This window comes from Vanacampus margaritifer, chromosome 13 (assembly GCF_051991255.1).
Source record: "Vanacampus margaritifer isolate UIUO_Vmar chromosome 13, RoL_Vmar_1.0, whole genome shotgun sequence".
Taxonomy (NCBI): Eukaryota; Metazoa; Chordata; class Actinopteri; order Syngnathiformes; family Syngnathidae; genus Vanacampus; species Vanacampus margaritifer.
In genome coordinates this window covers 11107825-11129326 of record NC_135444.1, presented here as the reverse complement: position 1 = coordinate 11129326, position 21502 = coordinate 11107825, and the positions used below count along the sequence as shown (strand labels likewise).

Below are 21502 nucleotides of genomic sequence, written 5' to 3'. Positions count from 1 at the left end.
TCATATCAGCAAGAGCTTAAATAGAAGCAGAACTTTTTAGTCCAAATGTAGCTCTGTCCTCGGTACACAGAAAAATCGGTTGTTAATTGTTTTCTACTCGTGAGGACATGGGCATTAAAACAGAATGTTTACGAATAAAGGCTCCGTTTATCACTATCCTGCGAGCATGGAGGTCTCAGAGAAAGTGGGCGTGTGTTTAGTCAGCATAGGTGGTGCGGGGGTGGGTACGCACCTGATGACGTCATAGAGTGAGCACCCGCTCGTTTTCTCGGGTTGGGAGGGGCTGGTGCTTGGAGAGTAGAACGACCTAGAATTTTTCATACAGGGGCGAATGGAGGAAAACACCACTTCGGTGATGCTTTGGATGAGGAGTTAGCATTTCAACATGACAAAAAGCTCCAAAATGTAGATTTTTCCCGTTACTGCCCCTTTTAGGATCGTACTATATTGGGATGTATAGGTGTGTTTTTTTTCATTTTATTCTGTCATTGCTTTTTTTGGTTGAAATTTTATGTATTAAAAGTGGTATCGATATTGATATCGGTCTGAAAAAAAGTGCTATCCAGATCATTCATACTGACCCCTAATCGACTTTTTATATATATTTTTTAAGCTTTTACATCTTTGGACAATTCCAAAAAGTAAAACAAAATACCAGACACTAGATTGCAATTGCTGAGATTATGATGTCAAAGAGTCTCAACAAAAGACATTTGTTGTTCATGGAGAGGGCTGTTAGATCATTTCACTTTGCTTATTTTTTTGTGCTGGCTCTTCTCTCTTTTATTGATTTATTTATTTATTTTTAAACAATCTGCCCCATTGTTGGCAACACGGTCAACAACCTGGCCCGGTCAGTTCCTGGGAGCTTGGTTTTGCTTGTGAAATATCATTTTACAGCTTTGTTCCCCAATCTGTCACAGAACAGTAAGCACCTTTGTGTGAGGATTAGCAAGGACTCGTTCAGAGGAGGAAGAAAGCGAGATGGAGTTCCTGAGCGCCAGGGACTTTGCACATCTCTGTAAAAGGGGCTCTTTCTCAAAAATCTTTACGGTTCCAAAAGGCCTGATGCTGTTTTCACTCTTCTTTTTCTTAAATCCCTGAGTGGATCATTGTTGCAATTCCACCAACATTGTATGTTTAACAGCTTTACAAAAAGAGGTTAGGGACGAGTGAACCATTTTTCAGACCAAAATATCGACCAGACTACCTGAATATATTTCTTTCAACTGCGGATGTTCTGAAACACAATTTTGCCATTCATCCACCTTCTAGTTCGTATCATGGGAAATACATTAGAAAGTTAAAAAATCATAAATATGCAAGCAAGTTATATACTTTTCTCTCCCTTACACTCAAATTCTTTATAACTGATGTTTTATATATTTTAACATTGTGCTTTTTTGACATTCAATATTAATTATTACAATTTCATTTAATAGGATTTCAATGCCTTTGTCTTCATGTTGTTATAAAAATAATAATAATAATAATTATTATAATTATAATAATAACAATAATAATAATAATAATAATAATTATTATCCATCCATCCATCCATCCATTTTCTTGGCCGCTTTTCCTCACAAGGGTCGCGGGGGTGCTGGAGCTTATCCCAGCTGGCTTCGGGCAGTAGGCGGGGTACACCCTGAACTGGTTGCCAGTCAATCGCAGGGCACACAGAGACGAACAACCACACTCACATTCACACCTAGGGACAATTTGGAGTGTTCAATTAACCTACCATGCATGTTTTTTGGAATGTGGGAGGAAACCGGAGTACCCGGTGAAAACCCACGCAAGCACGGGGAGAACATGCAAACTCCACCCAGGAAGGCCGAAGCCCGGACTCGATCTCACGTCCTCTGCACTGGGAGGCGGACGTGCTAACCAGTCAGCCACCGTGCTGCCCAATAATTATTATTATTATTATTATTACGATAATAATAATAATTATTATTATTATCATTATTAACTTTTAGATAGCTTGATAATAAATTGATAGCTGTCGGGGGAGCCAGGAGTAAAAAAAAAAGAAAAGAAACTCCCATAATTCTGCTTTAAAGCAGTCATAAATGTAAAGCTCATCCTTCCGTTCATATACTATACCGCTTTATCTCCTGTTCATGGTCATGGGGAGCTGTAGCCTAATAGTCAATCTCAATGCACAGTGAAAGAAAGACGAGCATTCACACTCACATTCACACCATCACTGAGTGGGAAAGGAAGCCACGCTGCCTGCACAGAATTCAGGCGAGTGAACTACGAAGCTTCAGTGACCAAATAGAAAGACCTACAAATACAATAACTCATAACAAAAAGAAGACGTTTCCCTTGCGGCCTGTTTAACTCCATTTTTGATCTCCTTGGAAAATGAAGTGAAAGCCAGAATAGATAGATGTTTTGTGTTTGGTATTACACCTGATACAATATGTGACATTGAACTGGACTATTTGGAAATATACAGTAAGGGTTTAGTGATTTAGCCTTATTTTCTTCAAATAAGACATTGGCTATTGCGGTGTTTGCTGACATTTTTTTTTTTTAGACAAGGCACCCATTTTACATGAGAATAATCTCATTGCACACAAAACAAAAATGTCACAAAAATACGTATATTGAAATAATGAAGACCTTAACTCAATTAGTGAAATTGAACACAAAGCTGATATCATCGCAGAAAATCATGACTTATTTTGTCATATGAATGATAACTGTTGGATGCACAGGTTTATTGCTCCTTCTGCCATCTAATTGGGCTGTTGTGTCTTTTTCTGTTTGGGTTGTTCGATTGGCTCTGAGAAAATTCTTAATTGAATACGATGGAAATAAGATAAATTGTTGAAGTTCTTATGCAGGAATATTTTTTAATGTGGATTTTTGACAATTTGACTTCCTGGCCTATATATAGGTTTTACTTCTTGCATTGCTTACTGTTTTAAATGGTAAGAGTCACTTTCTCATTCATCAAAAACATACAGTGCCTTGAAAGAAGTATTCATACCCTTTAACTTCTCCACATTTTGTAACCTCACATTTACAAACTTGTGTATTTTGTTGAGATTTTATGTGATGACCCAACTCAAAGTAGCAAGCAATAGTTGAGCGGAATGGAAATGATACACGGTTTTCAAATTTTTGTGTTAGTCGAGCAGACAAAATCTCAATTTAGAAAAAAGAAAAACTTTGATGTTGAAAGGTGGCACATGTAAAAAAATAAATAAAAACAATCACGGGGTATGAATACATTTTCAGGGCACTGTCCTTTCCATTTTCATCGTTTTTTCACCAGAAAAGTTTCTTCTCTTTTCAGAACTGCCCCTTGCAACTGGCCTCAATGTAATAATAATCATTTGAGAAAAAGCAATAGGTGACGATTACAATGACCTGGATGACAAAAGTAGTTGAAGTAGAAATATATATATATATATTCATTCTTAATCTCTCTTAACAGATCAATCGAGCTCCAAGCTTTGGGACAGATCAGAAGATTGATTTTGATGTCAAGAGAGGAGTTTTGCTCAACGCTCTGAAACTGCTCAACATTAGGTAATGTTCTCTGATACAGTTCAGTTTAGGGATCTGTTATGCTTCCAGTGCAAAGCTAACTTCAAATTTTACTTTTGGGGGGAGGTTCAGTTGTCTGGTGTTTTTTATTTAACGAAACAATTTGATCTAATGTTTATGCAAGCATAATACTGTATTGTCGCTAATGGGAGGGAATCCTCACATCTCCAAAAACAATACTTTTGCTTGAATTGACAAACATTGCATCATTAAAATTGCTATCATACCATATATTGCTTACTGGTGCGCACCAACAACAACAAAAAAAATTTGATTTAGCGTTGAGTACTTCTTTAACCAAAGCTAATGATCATCTTTCTAAACTCACTTTGAAAGGTCTAAGAAACCAAAAGTGATGCAATAAAAAAAAAAATGAGACAATTGTAATTGGCAGAAATTAATCTGCAGATACACTGAAATGTATTTAGCCTCACTGTTTGCGTTCATTTTTGTCAAAAAAAAATCATCTATACTTTTAATCATGAGGCAACAAAATAAAATAAAAGAAACCGACTCTTAGTCTCAAGCTATTTTCAACACTTTAGGTTACTTAATAATTAGTAAATAAACAAACAGCGATAAACAATAATGCATGTGTTTTTTTATTCATTGTGGAATTGATTGTTGACTACTTGCATCTTATGCAAATGAGAAATGGAGTCCACTACTTGGTTTCAGTCTCAACTACTTTACAACAACATGATGCCAGCTGTGGAAAGTTGAGCAGTGGTGGTAACTTTCCCCTTCATGGCATGACTCTTCTGAATAATACAACACTGGAGTTCAGAATATTCAGACAGAGAGTCTGTCGTAGCTTCCATACAATTCTCAATGTTGATCGTGCTCAGGGTCATGGGTTAACTAGAGTCCATTTCAGATGACTTGGGCCTTTTTCCCAGTCAGTCACGGGGCAAACAGCAGATAGACAACTGTTCAACTTAACATACCCGATGGATAATTTCGAGTCTTCAATTCGTTTTTGGAATGTGTGAGCACACCAAAGTAGCTGGAGAGAACCCACGTAAGCATAGGGAGAACATACAAACTCAACACAAAAAGGTCCAAGCTCTACTTCTACTGGGCTGCTCTTCTCCCATTCCATTAAAAATAATGCTTAAGTACAACAATTGTAAAATTGTTTGTTCATTTTCCTCACGGTCAATTGAGGAAGTTCTCTTCTTTTCCTAATTCTGGTCATGAACTTGCCCACGAATTGATCGCTTGGCTTTCTACAGCTCCAAAGTCACACACACGCACACACACGCACACACACACACACACACACACACACACACACACACACACACACACACACACACACACACACACACACACACACACACACACAATTAATTAGTTGCATGCGGAATAGATCCAATGGGGTCAGCTCTAAAGAGGGTTTTAACAATCCCACAAGACGGAGAAAAAAAAAAATCACTTCCTCCATCGTCTCAGCAGGTCCAAACAAATGTCTAATCAAAATGGTTTCAAAAGAAAAATAATCTCATTGTTGATCTTGGCGCTGGTTTTACAGTACAGATTGAACGCAGATTATTTTGATTATTTCATCATCAAATGAATTGTTGGAAGAGGAAGGACTTTTTTTTTCCCCAATTGACAACATGTCGGTGTCTATGTTGAAATGGCCGTGGTCTTTGTTCTATTCTTCCTCGCTCGATCGTCCAAAGGGAGGGCTTGCGGTCCCCGAGTCCGCTCACAGCAGCAACTGTATTAATGTGGGATCAATTCAGACCCGGCTGGGCATGGACATTGATAAACCTCTGTCCCCACCCTAACGCCACTCAATATCCAATTTTAAGGGCCAGCGATTGACTAAAATGAATTGCCCTTTCTCCAGACAAGCAACGGCCTACTTGAATTAGATGTCTGGTCATGTTCATCTTCCGTTAGCGGTTTTGTTTGTGTCTATGTGACATATTTGATTGTAGGGTTCAATATTTGGCATTTTTTTGTTTCTAGAATTTCTGTCGCATTACCTTGAGAAGGCAAATTCAGCTATGTTTACAAATGCAAATGTTATAAATGCAATACCTAGTAGGCAACTTAAATAAGCACCATTCAGCTAGTTACGGCGATTAGAACAAAAGCCATCTAATACAAGAAAAAAACTTTTAAAACAATAACAAGAACATGCGTTTGAAAATAATGTTTGGCCTATTCTTTGGGCTTTTGATAATGCCCTCACATGGAGGACTATAACTGCCAACATAAATAAATAAATAAATAAATATTTGTTTTTAAAGTGAAAATAAAAACGGATATGAAAAACATAATAAAAAAAAAAAAAACCTCACTTATTCATTTTGTGCCAGGTGGCAGACAAGGCCTCCGCACTCTGCCTCCACTCTTCCCTTTGATGAGCTACGGTCCTAAAAAAAAAAAAATAATAATATAAATGGAAATAACCCCCCCCCCCACAAATATCTATAGATGAATAAATGAAGTAAAAAAATAAAAAAAATAAATAAAAAAAACAAGATTCTAAATTTAAATATAAATATTCAAATAAATGGAGTGGAAATAAATACAGAATAAATATATAAACAAAATGATATGTTTATTCATAAATAAAAATAAAAAACAAGAATCAAAAACTAAATATAAATATGAAATAAATGTGCAAATGAATACAGAATAAATACATAAATAGAATTACATATCAATCAATAAATATAAACCTTCTGCTCCCATACAGTATTTATTTATTTCATGCTGCAAACGATGCCAACATGAAATATGTAAGGAAAAGTTATTCAAATGAGGGGGCAGTGTTAAGTGTGTATGAAAAAAAAAATATCTGTGGTTCTCATGATCATGTCCTTGAACAGATTGGTTTTGACTTTCGAGTTCCGCTGTGTTTTTGGACAAATATTTCATCAGTGCATTGCTGCTTTTTTTTTTTTTGTTTGCATTTAAGTTGTATTTGTTTGTGTCCATGTAGAGCCAGCGATAAGAAACGCAACCTGGCACAGCAAAAAGCCGAGGCCCAGAGGCGACTCTACGGGCACGGTTCCGTAAAGAAACTCTCGGCTGCCTCATCAGACTGGGAGCGACAGCGTCACACCCTGGAGCGAAGACGAGAAGAGCTTGTGAGTTACAAAGAAAACATTTCATTTTCATTTAGTAAATGATTACATAGTGTTTCAGAAAAGTTACAAGACTGGTGTCATAAAAAATATGCTTCAAATCCAAATGAAAAATGTAATCCCCCTGTCATGTAAGGCACTTTCACAGCTGTCACAGCAATCTTGACGTCTTCAAAATGGACCCCTTGATAACCTTTTTAAACTTGGGGATGATGGGGGGGGGGGGGGGGGAAATCACACAGCGCCAGGTTGGGTGGTTGGGGAAGGTTGCTCCAGCTCAGCAATGTTCTTCTCGACCAGGAACTGTCAGATGCTCACAGCACTATGAGCAGGTGTATTGTCATGGTGAAGTATGTAAATATGGAACTTTACTGGCAGACCTTGTTTGGTTTTCTCCACTTTATTGGCAAGTTTAAAAAGATTTTCAAAAACAATTATTTTTCATTAACAGGCAGTTGTCGGTATGTATTCCAAAGTTTCATCAGGGACAATTAATTGAACACATTGCAACGCACAACCGCTCATTACATCCATAAGCTTTCCACTTTAAAACCAAAAAACCCAAAAAAGCAGTCACTGAAAGCCTAATTTTCTCAAGACAAGTGTTCACCATTTAATTATATTTCAGTCAGGGAGCTTTTCTTATCCATAGCTGCTATTACTTCACGCCTCGCACCCTCTTTGATTTACATTTGAATGAGCCACAGCACAGCAGTAATCAGTGAGTGGTACGAAAGTGTAATCTATACTTAAAAAGGGACATGATGGTTGAAGTGCGCATTCAGGTGTCGGTCTATTGAATGTACATGTCACTTAGATCTCACTGTTTCTGGTGCGAACCTTTCCTCCCCTCGTAATAATACCTATATTAAAAAGTATAAGTGGCATGTAGGCCTTAATGGGTGACTTATGCTATGAGGCACAATTTCACCAGAATGAATGCATCTTTTTGACGCTCTCCTCTCCTAGAAAGAACGACTGGCGCAGGTCCGCAAGCAGATCTGCAGGGAGGCGCATGAAAAACAACATCTGGGCAACTACAGGTAAGGACGAGGCAACCTGTAACTTTCTTCTTCTTGTAAGTTTCTTCCCTTTGCAGCACAAAATAGGACTCAGTATGTGTGCTGCAAATCATCCTTTCTCCCCCGCACTTGTATTATACTCTGTTAACTCGGCGAGACCTTGGAAGATAGCGTGCCGACTCACAGATGGATCAGATCCACCTCTTAATGTGACTGAACAAGTTTTGATGTACAGCTTGGCCCTTGCAAAGCCTTTTTTCGCTTCTGTTTCTCTCACACGGGCTGTTTTGTCAGCAGCGTTCTCACTTGAGCTAAATGAAAGCTTGAGTTTGTTTCATATGACATTGACAATGTTTGATGACCTGAAAACTTCAACTTCAAATGGTGTTTCCTTCGATCGCAGTTTCGTTTGACTGTAAACTGGGATTATCAAGCAATATCGGTTTCACAGCAAAATGAAATGTTGCCCAATATTTTCATGCTTGAAGTCTAATTTGGACTCCTCCTACATTGTCATGACTCGCTAAATTTAAGGTTTACTGTGCACAAAAACTTTTGTGGTGCAAACATTGCCTCATATGTTCACATATGGCAGACTACACAATAAGGGTAGTATATTTTTACACAAGAACAGTCTTATGCAGTGGTTCCCAAACATTTCACTGTTCTGTACCTGTTCAGAAATTTGACCATGTATCAATCTTGCATACAGCACACGTCAAATATAGTAAATACTATTATGTAATCTCATCATGTAATTTTGGGCAATGCAAGAAAGAACCTCAGACACTGTGTGTATTTATATTCCAGTTTCAAAATGAAATCAGGCTGTTTGCAAATTATGTCTACAATCTCTGTTTGTTCTGTTCTCCACGCCGTCAAAGTTTTTAAAACAATATCCTATTCACACAGAGCTACTAAAATACTTAAAGAAAGTATAGTGTCAGTGGTACGGAAGAGGATTAGGCACAGTGAAGGGAAAAAAAAAAGTTAGCAGGATTCTGACTTTATTCTCAGCATTCTGACTTTAAAGTGAAAATTCTAACTGTGACGTAAAGCTACGAATTGTGGGGGAAGTCAGAAAGTCAGAATTCTGAGAATAAAGTCAAAATTCCCACTTTAAAGTCAGAATTCTGAGATTAAAGTTAGAATTCTCACTTTAAAGTCAGAATTCTGAGAAGAAAGTCAGAATTCTCACTTTAAAGTCAGAATTCTGAGAAGAAAGTCAGAATTCTCACTTTAAAGTCAGAATTCTGAGATTAAAATGAGAACTCTGACTTTAAAGTTACAATTCTGAGAATAAAGTCAAAATTTTGACCCTGTATTGTATGCTTAACCCCTAGGCGTTATTGTGACCATTTTTTGGCTTTTTGTTGGTTCTGACCAAGCCATTTCAAAATAAAATACTGCCCACGGGTTAATGGACAGGTATCCCAGTATTGTTTGTGTTAATTTATTTGCTATATTTTTTCTGAAATCTAAGATATTCGTCAAGGTAGTTGAGGATAAATTCTGCTTTGAGATATTCCTTTGTATTCAATTGGAGTCCTGGCACAAAATTGGAGTCTGATGCCTGCACTGCTTTGCATTCTGCATGTTGTAAATCTAACTTAATCGTTAGGTGCAGGCGAGCCAGCTGGATTGTGCCATCATCTATTTAACATCTCGTAAGATGGGTACCTGAAAGACACTATTTACTGAAATGAAGAGTCTGATAAAAATGGGATCTATCTATTGTAGGAAACGGATAATGTCAGATTTTATATTAAAGTATTGCAGAGTCATTGTGATAATGAAAAGTCCATATGTTCAGGGAAAAGGGTGCAACACAGAGCTGTTAACATCCTCAATTGAAGTGGTGGCCTTTTGCTGTTCACTCGTGATTTATGGAGCTCTTTGAGAAGCATTAACTTCTGCCTTCTCAGATATTATAATTTCTGTTCACTGCAAGAAGGAGACTGTTTTAAGTGTATTTACAAAGAAAGGGAAAAATGTAGCCTTGAAGGGAAGCCAAAAAGATGCCTTATTAATATGGGAGTTAAACGAATAATGTACACTTTAGCGTGGAGTGTATTGACTTATATAAAAGGATTCAACTTTTGTTAAAATGAAGTCATCTTCAAACATTGATTCTTTTTCTTCTTCTTGATAAACAGATATTGAGGTATTTTTACAGTGTTGAAACATGACTTGAACCTCTTGAACTGCAATGCTTTAAAAGTAGCATTCAAACTTTTTAAACCGTCAGACACATTTAATAACGAGTGGTGGGATGTGTTCTCACCGCGGCATTCCATTATTCTATTGCTAAAACCCACTTGGCAATATTGTACTGTGCAAGCAGTGCAGATATTGTACGTGTGTTCAGAATGACCGATTAACATTTCAATGATGACATGTTAGCCACTCTTTGTTGTCTAGTCTTGTGCAAATGTTGCTTATGATGAGAATGTTGTCAGTTGCAATGCTATTAATCACTCTTAGTTTGTCTCCGCATTGTTTTGTCATATAGGCTTTTATTCTGTCATATAGAATTGTGCTTTTTTTTTTTTCCCTAGCAAAAGTTACTGAATGACTCTTTTGTCAGTACGTCAAGGTTTTGTCGCCGAGGTTTTTCTCAGCATGTTGAACCCTAACCCATGCAAGCTGGCTTCCATGTGTTCCGTATCTAGCCTGGCGCTATAGCTACATTGTAATCAATTTGATTTTTGGTTTTATGGCTATTTCTCCCTGACATTGTGTGGTGGCAAGAGTACTACGAGATAAGATGAAGTCTTGCGAGATTTGCAGAGGTCTGGTAAGACTTTATGTGAGTTGTCGTATTTTTGTGCTATAATTGGCAGTATAATTTTCTTGATTTTTGTTGTTGAACTACAACAAAAGTGGCATTGAAATTGGACTTTTTACAAACTCTGATAGCTCAAATAGCATGACATTTCCTTGTTTGAAAATCACGGCCCCTCCTGCATCTCTCATGGAAATACATTGCCAAAAAAAGAAAATTACATTAATTTGTAATCTATATTCAGATTACATTTGGCCAAGGAAAGACACGAGACTGGTCGCAGCTGCTGCTCTGGTAATATTACATAGCTTGTAATCTTTTTACTTTCAGGGTGTCTGTGTTATTGTATTTGTAATAAAGTCCAGTTTGATTCCACATGTGGACACTGACCATGCTTGTTTAGTCAAGTTACGGTTTTGACGTGATGGCTAAACTGATGACTTTGGACATGTTGGGAGATGTAGTCTCCGGATAAGCAGGCTGTGGTTTATACATTTTCTCTAATCCCCCGAGGCCTAACAAAAACACTGAGCACTGTTAGTTTAGTCTTGAGGGTTTGGTGGACATCTCAGTCAAGGTATGTGTTCTACATGAACTCATTCACTGCCATTGACGGCTATAGATGTCAAAAATTAATTTCAATTATTTCTATTAGTTTAACATTTTTTCCACTTTTATTAACAAGAGTATGAAATCCTAGAAAAAATATTGTACATTTAGAACAGATATAAAATGTGTGATTAATAATGAGTTAACTATTAAAGTAATGCAATTAACTACAATTAAAAAATTTTATCACCTGACGCGATTTAAAAGAGAGAAAAAAAGGTGACTAAAAATTAGGGCCGTCATTATTACATTTTGAATCATAATTAATCACATGACTTCACTAGTTAACTCACGATTAATCACAAATTTGATATCTGTTCTAAATGTACAAAAAAAAAATTCTAGGTTTTGATACTCTTGTTAACAAAAGTGGGAAAAAATGTCAAACTAATAGAAATAGCTCAAATGAATTTTTGACGGGCAGCACGGTGGCTGACTGGTTAGCACGTCCGCCTCCCAGTGCAGAGGACGTGAGATCGAGTCCGGGCTTCGGCCTTCCTGGGTGGAGTTTGCATGTTCTCCCCGTGCTTGCGTGGGTTTTCACCGGGTACTCCGGTTTCCTCCCACATTCCAAAAACATGCATGGCAGGTTAATTGAACTCTCCAAATTGTCCCTAGGTGTGAATGTGAGTGTGGTTGTTCGTCTCTGTGTGCCCTGCGATTGGCTGGCAACCAGTTCAGGGTGTACCCCGCCTACTGCCCGAAGCCAGCTGGGATAGGCTCCAGCACCCCCGCGACCCTAGTGAGGAAAAGCGGCCAAGAAAATGGATGGATGGATGAATTTTTGACGTCTATAAACGTCAATGGCAGTGAATGAGTTAAGAATGACTGGCGTTTATACCGTTTCTTGTCTCAAGATTTTAACTTGTTTGCATTTTTTTGTGTTACTCACATTCCTCCAGCCTCTTCATAATTTGACACCATGTTATTGAAGTGAATTAATTTGTTTCCTATTACTGTGGCTCGTTTTTTTTGGGTTTCATCTGTCACACATGATGAGCCAAAACATCAAACTCTTAACAGCCACACTCCATCGTCTTTTATAAGCCCTCGCAAGCCTCTCCTGTCACCACTTGTCCTCCCTCCTTGTACGCTGCCTATGTTGTCCCCCTTTTTCCACATCTCTCCTTTATGAACTACTCTCAGAATTTCCGAAGTTGGTCTCTTTCAGTTGTCACCATTCTTTCTTCCTTGCATTTAAGACTCGTCTTTCTCCCTTTTGGTTCACTCCACCCTCATTATCCGTGCTCTTCTCTCTCTTTGTGTATGTGTCTCTGCGGCCAACAGACGTATTTACCCCCCAGACGACAAGCTGCTGTTGGAGAAGTATGAAAGCCTGCTCTCTTCCGCCTTTCAGACCTTCCTCGCTGGGCGTGCTGCCTCGCTTCAGAAGGAAATGAATAATCCTCTGAAACAAATGAAGGCACGTATCTTGGTGGCTGACTGTCAAATGCACACACACATTTTCACCTACAGGATCATATGTAAACAGTAACTTGCACTCACAAACATGGATGATAAAATGCATCTATATTAGGGTACTGAAAAAAGTCATGTGAAAGTAATGCAGAAATTGTTTTATCTGACACTTTTTCAAATTCACTCCATCCAATCAGAGAGACTCGATTCACTTCCCACATATCATGTTTTTTTTTCTTCCTGTTTTATTTTCTGCTTTTTGTTACTGTTAGTGAAAAGGCTTCAAGTTGATAACTATTAGTTAACGGTGAGAGTGAATGGCGAAGAGGATTTTTTGACAGTCGGACTGACACCGCACAAATAATCTGAAAGGATTTGACAGAGATGTCATGTGCAACTATTGCAGCTTTTGTTGAAACATCCACCCCTTGCTTGTCACATTTTGTATTTTAGAATGTTATTGTGTTTGAAGGCGGCATTATAGCAGATCTTTTTTATACAGATGCCAATCGAGAGCAAGCAGAAGAAATACACACATTTAGTCAGCACACAGAGATGTGATCTTGTTCAAAGCGTGAAAGGATGGAGATGAGTCGAGAAGAACAAATGAGACTGTGCTCAGATAATAGTGTCACAATGTGACAACAGGGTTGTCCTACAAGAAAGGACAGGTTGTGAGGGATGCGAATTTTAGAAAGGCTACAGTCAAGACAAGTTTTACCTGATCCTGACGCAAACATTCACCGTTTTGATTGACATTGTTTCTCTTAAAACTCCTGGGTAAAATTTTTTTTTAATAAAAATTGGACCAACCCAGTACTTGGGTCAATTGGTCAAAAATTGGTCCGAGACGCTACTGGGGTCAATTTGACCCAGCGGTATGGGTTGTTTTGTACAGAACAACCCAATTTGTTTGCTTGTTTGTTTGTTTGTTTGTTTGTTTGTTTTAGAAAACAACCCAAAGTTGGGTCAAATTGACCCAAGTAGCATCTCAGACCAATTTTTGACCAACACTGGGTTATTTTTCACCCAGCAGTTTTACTGTCTGGGTTGTTTTGTACAAAACATGTTTGTTTTTTTAACCATTTTTGTTTTTGTTTGTTTTGTTTTTGTGTGTGTGTGTGTGTGTGTGTGGGGGGGGGGGGGGTGGGGGTATAGAAAACAATCCAAAGTTGTTTCAAACTGACCCAAGTAGAGGGTTGGTCAGTCCAATTTTTTTCTAACCAAAATTGGGTTATTTTTCACCCAGCAGTTTTACTGCCAGGGTTGTTTTGGACAAACATTCCAAAACATCCCATTTTTTGGAGGAACAAAACAATCCCCAAATTTTTGGTTGTTGTTTTGTAATACAACACAACCCAAAGTTGGGTAAAATTGACCAAAGTAGTGGGTCGGTCTAATTTTTGACCAAAATTCAATAGTTTTTGATTCAGCTGTTCTAAGCACACATCAAGGCCATCATCAGTATAATCAGTTGAAGGTGATTGTGCCAATCTATGTGTCTTTTCCAAAGACTGATACTGCCCTTAGTCAAATATTACACTTTTCAAAAAACAACATTATTTTCATCTCATAATTTGACAAATTTTTCTTCTAATTGTACCATTTTTGGCCAATTAATGTGACCCCAATACTCCTTTATAATATATTACAACAAAACCCAAACATCCTAATAGCCTATTCCATAAATCAAAATCATTTCCAATTGGATCAAATACTGGTAGTGTATACTGTACATTCGAAGATGGACTGATTATTTTTTTTGAGTGAAAGTATCAAAGGCAAAGTTTTATAGTGTTTCAAAAAAAGTGTTATAAAAGTTAGAACACAAAACAATTACACTGTATTTCCAGAAGGTAACAATTTTGCAGCCATCGTTCAAAACCATAAGACAGCAACAGAAAGGTTATATTACATTTTATGAAAAAATCTCTTAAAATCTTGACCTGACATATGTTATGTACTGTGCAAGCCATGACTTGACTGTCTGGCACACAACCACAAGCACTAATCCCAGTTTTATTACAGTGGAAATAAATGGAGAAATTAATGTCCTGTGTCAATGTGGAGGCCAGCTTGTGGAGGCAGAGAATGTCACGGTAGAAGCTGCCAAGAACAGATATAAAATACTGTTCTTTCAACAAACCTCAACAAGCAGAAGGTTTGCTCCAAACAAAATTGGATTGCACACTTGCTCTTATGGAATAAGAAACGTACGCTGGACGCTTTGAACTTTTTACCCTTGCAATAGCAAAGCACAGTAACAGGACACAAACACGCAAATAAGGCATCCATTTTGATCCGCAAATGACGGTTTATGTACAATTAAATATTAAATTTTAATTTCACATTGTGCATGTTTACACAATGTTGTGGCCAGTGTTTATAATGAAAGCTGCTAAATATTGTGCAATATTATCCCATATTAGCGGTTACCTGCTTACAGCAGTTTCTTTCACCATTTTGCTCACCCATTATCATTCCTTTGTGGAATAATACTGGCAATAATGACCTGAAATGTGTATTTTGGAATTTGAAGTGTGCACACTGTATTCAAATGGTCACAGTTTATCATGTGTATGTGCACACAAATGTTGCCCATGATAAAAACAAAAAAACATAATAATTAGAGGAAAGTAAAACCCTCACGAAAACAGAAAAAAACAGAGGCCCTTTTACAGACCTGAAAGTGAAGTAAACTGAATCACTTTATTCGTGCTTTTTTTTTTTCTTCTTTTTTTCTGGAGAGCTCAGTATTGTTCTTGCGGTAATTTTACCGATTTGACATGTCATCATCATTGCGCTCTTTTTTAAAAATTTTTTATTAATTTTTATTTTGTATGTGGGTGAGTATGTGCATGTGCGTGTGTATGTGTGTGTGTGTGTGTGTGTGTGTGTGTGTGTGTGTGTGTGTGTGTGTGTGTGTGTGTGTGTGCGTGCGTGTGAGTATGTATTCATTAGTTCACCTAAAACCTATGAAAAATCCCATACCGTTCACCTAAACCAAATACTTCAGTATCCAGCTAGAGTCGTGATGTTGTCAGGAGACCCGAGGAAGGATCAAAGAAAAGAAAGGAAAGTGTAATCCAGCACCGACCAGACATTACCTACTACCCACCGGGTTACCAACCAGAATCTTTCACCAACCCCAGAAACATCTAAATTCCAACAAATTAGGGAGACCTCAAGAGACCAAAGGAGAGGCTGAGGAAAGGAAGGAAGGACAGATGAAGCAGAGTTTCGATAGATGCTGGTGTGGTGGATCTGGCATGCATGAAAATCTCCACCAAAGAGGGGAGCCGTCGACCCCTGCCAGGACAGAGCAAGCGCAACACCTCAGGGCCCCCCAGGCCACGGCAGCGCCAAGGGACAACCCCCGGGCCCCGTGCTTCTAATAGTGAAATAACATCACAAGCACCTTTGCCTGCATTTGATCAATGGCCAAATGGCAAAAGGTTGATTTTTTTTTGCCTCCATTAGCATCGCCATATGTCCAAACAGGGCCTCTTTTTTTCTCTCTCTACCAGGCAGTGGATGTATTGAGAACTTGATCACATGCCATTCCTTGTATATACAAAATGAAGATTCTTCCTTTAGTTAGCACCTATCTAATGTTTTTTGTATGTGTTGCCATATAGGAGGAGGACATCTTGGATCTGCTGGAGCAATGCGAACTGGATGACGAGAAGCTGATGGGCAAATCCTCAAGGCAACGTGGCTCTAAGGTGCTTTAAGACATACAAACTGGGAAAGGCGAGGGAGAATAGAAGCCACTTGCCCCCAGGGACCCCTAGTAAAAGTACAACGGTGGGGAGTTTGGCAGAGTGGTCGCTCGGCAGGTACACGGATATACAGTACTGTAATGCCCACAGAGAACACATAGGATGTGATTCCGAGTAGCATGTTAGGCTCGAGAGGAAAGAATCAGAGAGGCCCGAAGAAAGGACCCAAGTGCCTCAAGGGGACAGCTGTCAAGACCCCCGCCACACTATCTTTCCATCGCCCTCTTTCTCTGTCACATGCCCCTCTCCACGCCCCCGAGATTTCCCCCGACAGCACATTACTCCCTCCGTCACCTTGCTTTCCTTCGCCTCCCTTCCACATCTCGTTTCTCTTCCCGCACATCTACATCCATTCCTCACTTGAGGGCTAAATTGGCTGGAACGCTCACTTCGACAGGGCAGTTCAGTGACGCATTAGCTGGAATAAGGACTTGTTTAGACACAATCACTGTTGTCCAAGTTCATTTGGATGGCGTCACTTTCGCTGGTGTCGAATGTGCGGAGAGAGACATTCAGAGCCGGGGAAAGAAGGAGCTGAAATTTACTCCGTGGGGTGTCGTGCTCACACGCCATCTGGTGAAAATTGAACCAAAAGCTAGAATGGAGTGAGAAATAGTGATTGCAGACATGATTTTTGAGAAGGAAGAGGCACAAGACAAGATAGGAACTTTCATTTTCAGTTGCTTGTTTAATAAAAGGGAAGTCAACCCCCACATTTTTATGACAATATGTTGTATGTATGCGCCCCCATTGTTCTATAACATTGAGTTTGTGGAATATGAATTAAGCAGCAAAAACCATCCGTTTTCATCCATCTCAAAGGGCGGCCATTTTGCCACTTGCTGTCGAGTGAAAATGACATCACAGTTGACTGAGCTGTGATTGGTTGTTACCTGAGCCCTGAGAAACTTGGATGCATTTTCAGTTGACAGCAAATGGCAAAATGGCCGCCGTGGATTTGCTGCTTAAATCATATTCCAACTACATATTATTGTAAATATTTTTGAGGGGGTTTACTTTCCTTTTAAGAGTTCTACAAGTTTAGATGTAGCTCCACCACCGTGCCATGATTCCAATATCCCTCTTGTTTCTCTTAGTTTTATCAAGCTCTTTGTCTCGGGTTACTCAAATCTCACAAGCCATATTGTCTTTTTGGCGGCTTTGTCTGCAATCGAGGCCTTCACAAATCCATTTGGAAATAATTGATAGGACACGGTTTGTAAATTGGAAATAAATTGAAAATCAATGTGGAAGTATATTGAGTGAAATCTGTCTGTCACATCCATTAAAAGACAATCAGGTTAAGATGCATGTGCCAGTAGTCTCTTGCTTAAGCCAAACTGTAAAAAAAGAAAAAAAAAGAAAACATTATTTCCACTGGGAAACTGCTATTGTTTGCGCTTCTTATAATGATGAAATGTTGTTGTCATGTTAGCATCCTCGCCCCTCGGCTGTTCTCTTTGTGGGATGTCATTGTTTACAAGCTGGCAGCGGCTTGCTTTTGACACATTGAATCAAAAAAACACAATTAAACTAGTGGCCTCCTTAATTTTCTGCTGAGGAAACTGATTGGTCCAGACAATGTTGACAAAGAAATACATGTCCTTTTTTATTTATTTTTATTTTTATAATGCACATGGTGTCATGCTAAATAGCATCAGGTTTCTAAAACTCAGGCCAGTCGCATTTAATTCAACTCTCTGTGGGCCCTCCTCCTAATTTCTCTCTCTATTAACCTGATGCTCTTATCTTCCTCTTTATTGTCTCCTCATGAGCTTAATCTCTTTCCGTCTTCATCCTCCTCCATCAATCACCCACACAACTAGCCTGCGGCGACTGCGTAAGCCCTCCTGATCACTTCCTGCCCATTAGTTTGGTTGGCATGGCAGCGCTGACATGCTAATCGTAACATAACAGATGCATACATGCTTTATTAATCAATTTGTCGCCTTACAGGATGGTAGAATTCGGTTTGATCAACGTTCCTTTTTTGGTCGTTTTTTGCCAAACTAGTTTACGTGTATGTATTTATAGATACGATATGTATTACAATCCGTGCCTTTAAATGTGATTATCCCTGCCAGCCCTTGACGAGCATGCCAGAGTGCAGCCAGGCATCACGACGTCAACGGCCAGACTACCTGGCTGACTTCACCAGCGGCAGCAGCGCTGAAAACTCGTGCTTATCCTCAGATGAAGAGGAGGAGGAAGAGAGGAGAAAAGCAGAAGGGGGAAGAAGTGGAGAAAAGAGGGAGAAGAAAGTCTCTTATGACCTTGGGAGCAAGGAGAAGAACTTGGCTGAACGCTCAGGTAAAATTTAAAAAAAGCATTTTTAATACAGATCTTCTACTGGATTGGAAGAAAAAAAAGACATTGACTTTCTATTATTTTGCTGCAGAAATGTGCCATGTGTTTAGTGTGGTTAGGGACTCCTTTTTTCCTGTGGTTGGTGGTTTGACCCCACTTTCCTAAAACTGTCACTGTATGTTAGCTTCATTGAATACATACTAGCGTGATTGTGAGTAGGGCTGGGCAATAAATCGGATTAATCGTCATTTTGAAAATTGAATCGTTGAAAATTTGCTAAATTGTGAATGGAATTTGTCTCCTGGATTGTTAAAAGATGTTGTTCTTATGCTCTCTTACATGCAGATGTTATTGTGAGTTGTAATGTTGCCCAAGTGGCAGAATACCGGATGGGTGGTTTACAAGGCATGTTTATAATAACTACCAACTAACTTAATTGGGGCATTTAAGCACAAACTATGATTTTTAAGTTTGTTAAAACCGATTTAGACTCAGTATACATTATTGTTGTCTGAAAATTTTGCACAGGAATTATTCTTGAACAAATGAAACTAATTGTGAGTGTCAATGGAGGTTTGTCTATACAGTAGAGGATTGGACCCGAGCCGGCCCATGAATAGTGAAAATCCCAGTATAATGGACACCCATTGAAAAGCAAACATGAAATTAAACCTCCAAATTTTCCCCCCAAAACCACACTGACAAACAATCACTATACTACATTAAAAAAATACTGAAAAAAATGTGCAAATATGCAAATTTGAAATTGCAAGTATGCATTCTATGCTCATTAGTGGCCATTTTTTTCAAGGTGTACTCCACCTCCCACCCATGCCCCAGAATTGGCTGCGCAACAGAATTGATTGAGTGAACACATGTTTAGACTTTTGATCACGCATGTAGCAAGGAAGTGGCAGCCATTTTGAAAACAAGCAATTGACTGAAAGAAAAGTTGATGGAAAACACTCTCTTATTACCTTGGATAGCACATCTGCTTTATATGCTGGAATGCTGCCTGTTCATTATGAGACTGATAAACCACACAAACATGTGCCTACAGTAAATGTCAAATGTCCTTGTCAGAAAGAACAAAAATCAGTCCACCTACTGAGTAGGAGTTAAAAAAAAAAAAAAAAAAAGGATGCTTGCATGAGCTCACTCGCGTTTGTAACGAAATAGCGGACAAAGCCGTGAAACATTTGGAGTGTGAATGAGCTTGTGAGTGGATGTAAGACAACAAACCGTGCCAAGACACACTCCACACCATGCCATCAAAGGGGCTGGATGTCTAAGCCCCATAATGCTCTCATTTGGCATGCAAAGCAGGGATTCTTCAGCAGCCACACACTCATGAACATGTGACGCAGACACACATAGTAAATACATAGCAAAGACAAACACGCTGGCTACGACCATGGAGGAGTTTCAAGGGTGATGGAGAGAGTCAGCGGGTTCTTTGACGTATGTTCCAGCATATTCATACTCTGAAATGTCATTTTACCACCCAGAAAAAAAAGGTCAGTGCTTGTCAAGGCGTAATATATTTATCGTCTAAACCACACACAGGTCGGATGCACTGGAAACCAGCAGCCAAGCCCATCAAAACCAGCCCGGCCCCTTCCGTTTCCCCGACTCACTCCGGCCCAATCAGACGCTCCATCTCCTGCCCTCGGTCCATCGCTTCCCTCTCGTCGCCCAATGAAGTGCGAGCGCTGTCCACTAGGCCCTCCCCTAACGTGCCCGTCATCACTACCCTCGTCCGGCCGAGCTCCGCGACGCTACGCTCTCATTCGCTAAGCCGCAGTGGCTCCGCCCACCGTGTGCCTCACAGCAACAGCCTGGGCACCATCCACTCCAACGTTGTAAGATCACGCACACACACACTCACTTTATTTTCTGTTCTTTACAACTTTTTTTTGCCTTTTCATCTTCTTCCAACTCCTCCGTGACAATGAGTGTCTATTATGTTGCCATCTGTCGTTTAACGCCTGCCTCCTCCGTTCTGCTACCTGCTAAACAAGTGTCCTGGTAATCTTTCAGTACAGTGAATTCAAATGTTTTTTTTTCTTTTAATAGTGGGAATAATTGAGTGCAAAATTGAGATGGTAAAAAGCCCCATCTTGTGTGCATGTACAGTAATTTTCAGATTAATTTGCCAACTATGGGACAAATCTTAAAGTGGAAGTCAACCTCACTAGTCTAAACATGACATTCTGACTAATATTACATTTGTGGAATATGAGTTATGCAGCAAGATCCAGCCGTTTTTAATCCAATTCGGGCGGCCATTTGCCAATCACAGCTCACATGTTTTCTGAAGCTGAGTCGTGATTGGTTGTTACCTGAGCAACATTGATGTCATCTTCAGTCGACAACAAGTGGCAAAATGGCCGCCCCCCTGAGATGGATAAAAACGGCTGGATTTCGGTGCGTAACTCATATTCCACCAATGCAATATTAAACAGAATAACATATTTAGATTAGTGGGGCTACATATACCATATTATTGTCCCAAAAAATCGGAGTTGACTTCCTCTTTAATCAAATCAAATATGAACTCATTTACTGCCATTGATGGCTATTGACATCAAAATTTCATTTGAACTATTTCTATTAGTTAGACATTTTTTCCACTTTTGTTAACAAGAGTATGAAAACCTAGACATTTTTTTATTGTACATTTAGAACAGATATAAAATTTATAATTAATCGTGAGTTAACTATTGCGGTCATGCGATTAATTACAATAAGAAATTTTAATCGCCTGACGCGATTAAAAAAAAGAAAAGAAAAGATTATTAAAAATTAGGAGCGTCAGGCGATTTAATTTTTTTATCGTAATTAATTGCATGACTTCACGAGTTAACTCACGATTAATCAAAATTTTTATATCTGTTCTTAATG

The 21502-nt window shown here is 38.9% G+C and overlaps 1 protein-coding gene across 6 annotated transcripts in view; it reads left to right on the top strand.

The window, feature by feature from the left end:
- Window positions 1–21502, top strand: part of ttll7 (tubulin tyrosine ligase-like family, member 7) — an 80996-nt gene that overhangs the window by 40773 nt on the left and 18721 nt on the right. For all 6 annotated transcript variants that reach the window (XM_077583602.1, XM_077583599.1, XM_077583603.1 and 3 more), the window contains 7 exons: window positions 3455–3549; window positions 6530–6677; window positions 7644–7717; window positions 12378–12513; window positions 16148–16234; window positions 18376–18601; window positions 20165–20460. In XM_077583602.1, the coding sequence (XP_077439728.1) occupies window positions 3455–3549; window positions 6530–6677; window positions 7644–7717; window positions 12378–12513; window positions 16148–16234; window positions 18376–18601; window positions 20165–20460 (1062 nt within the window). The remainder of the gene's footprint in view (window positions 1–3454; window positions 3550–6529; window positions 6678–7643; window positions 7718–12377; window positions 12514–16147; window positions 16235–18375; window positions 18602–20164; window positions 20461–21502) is intronic.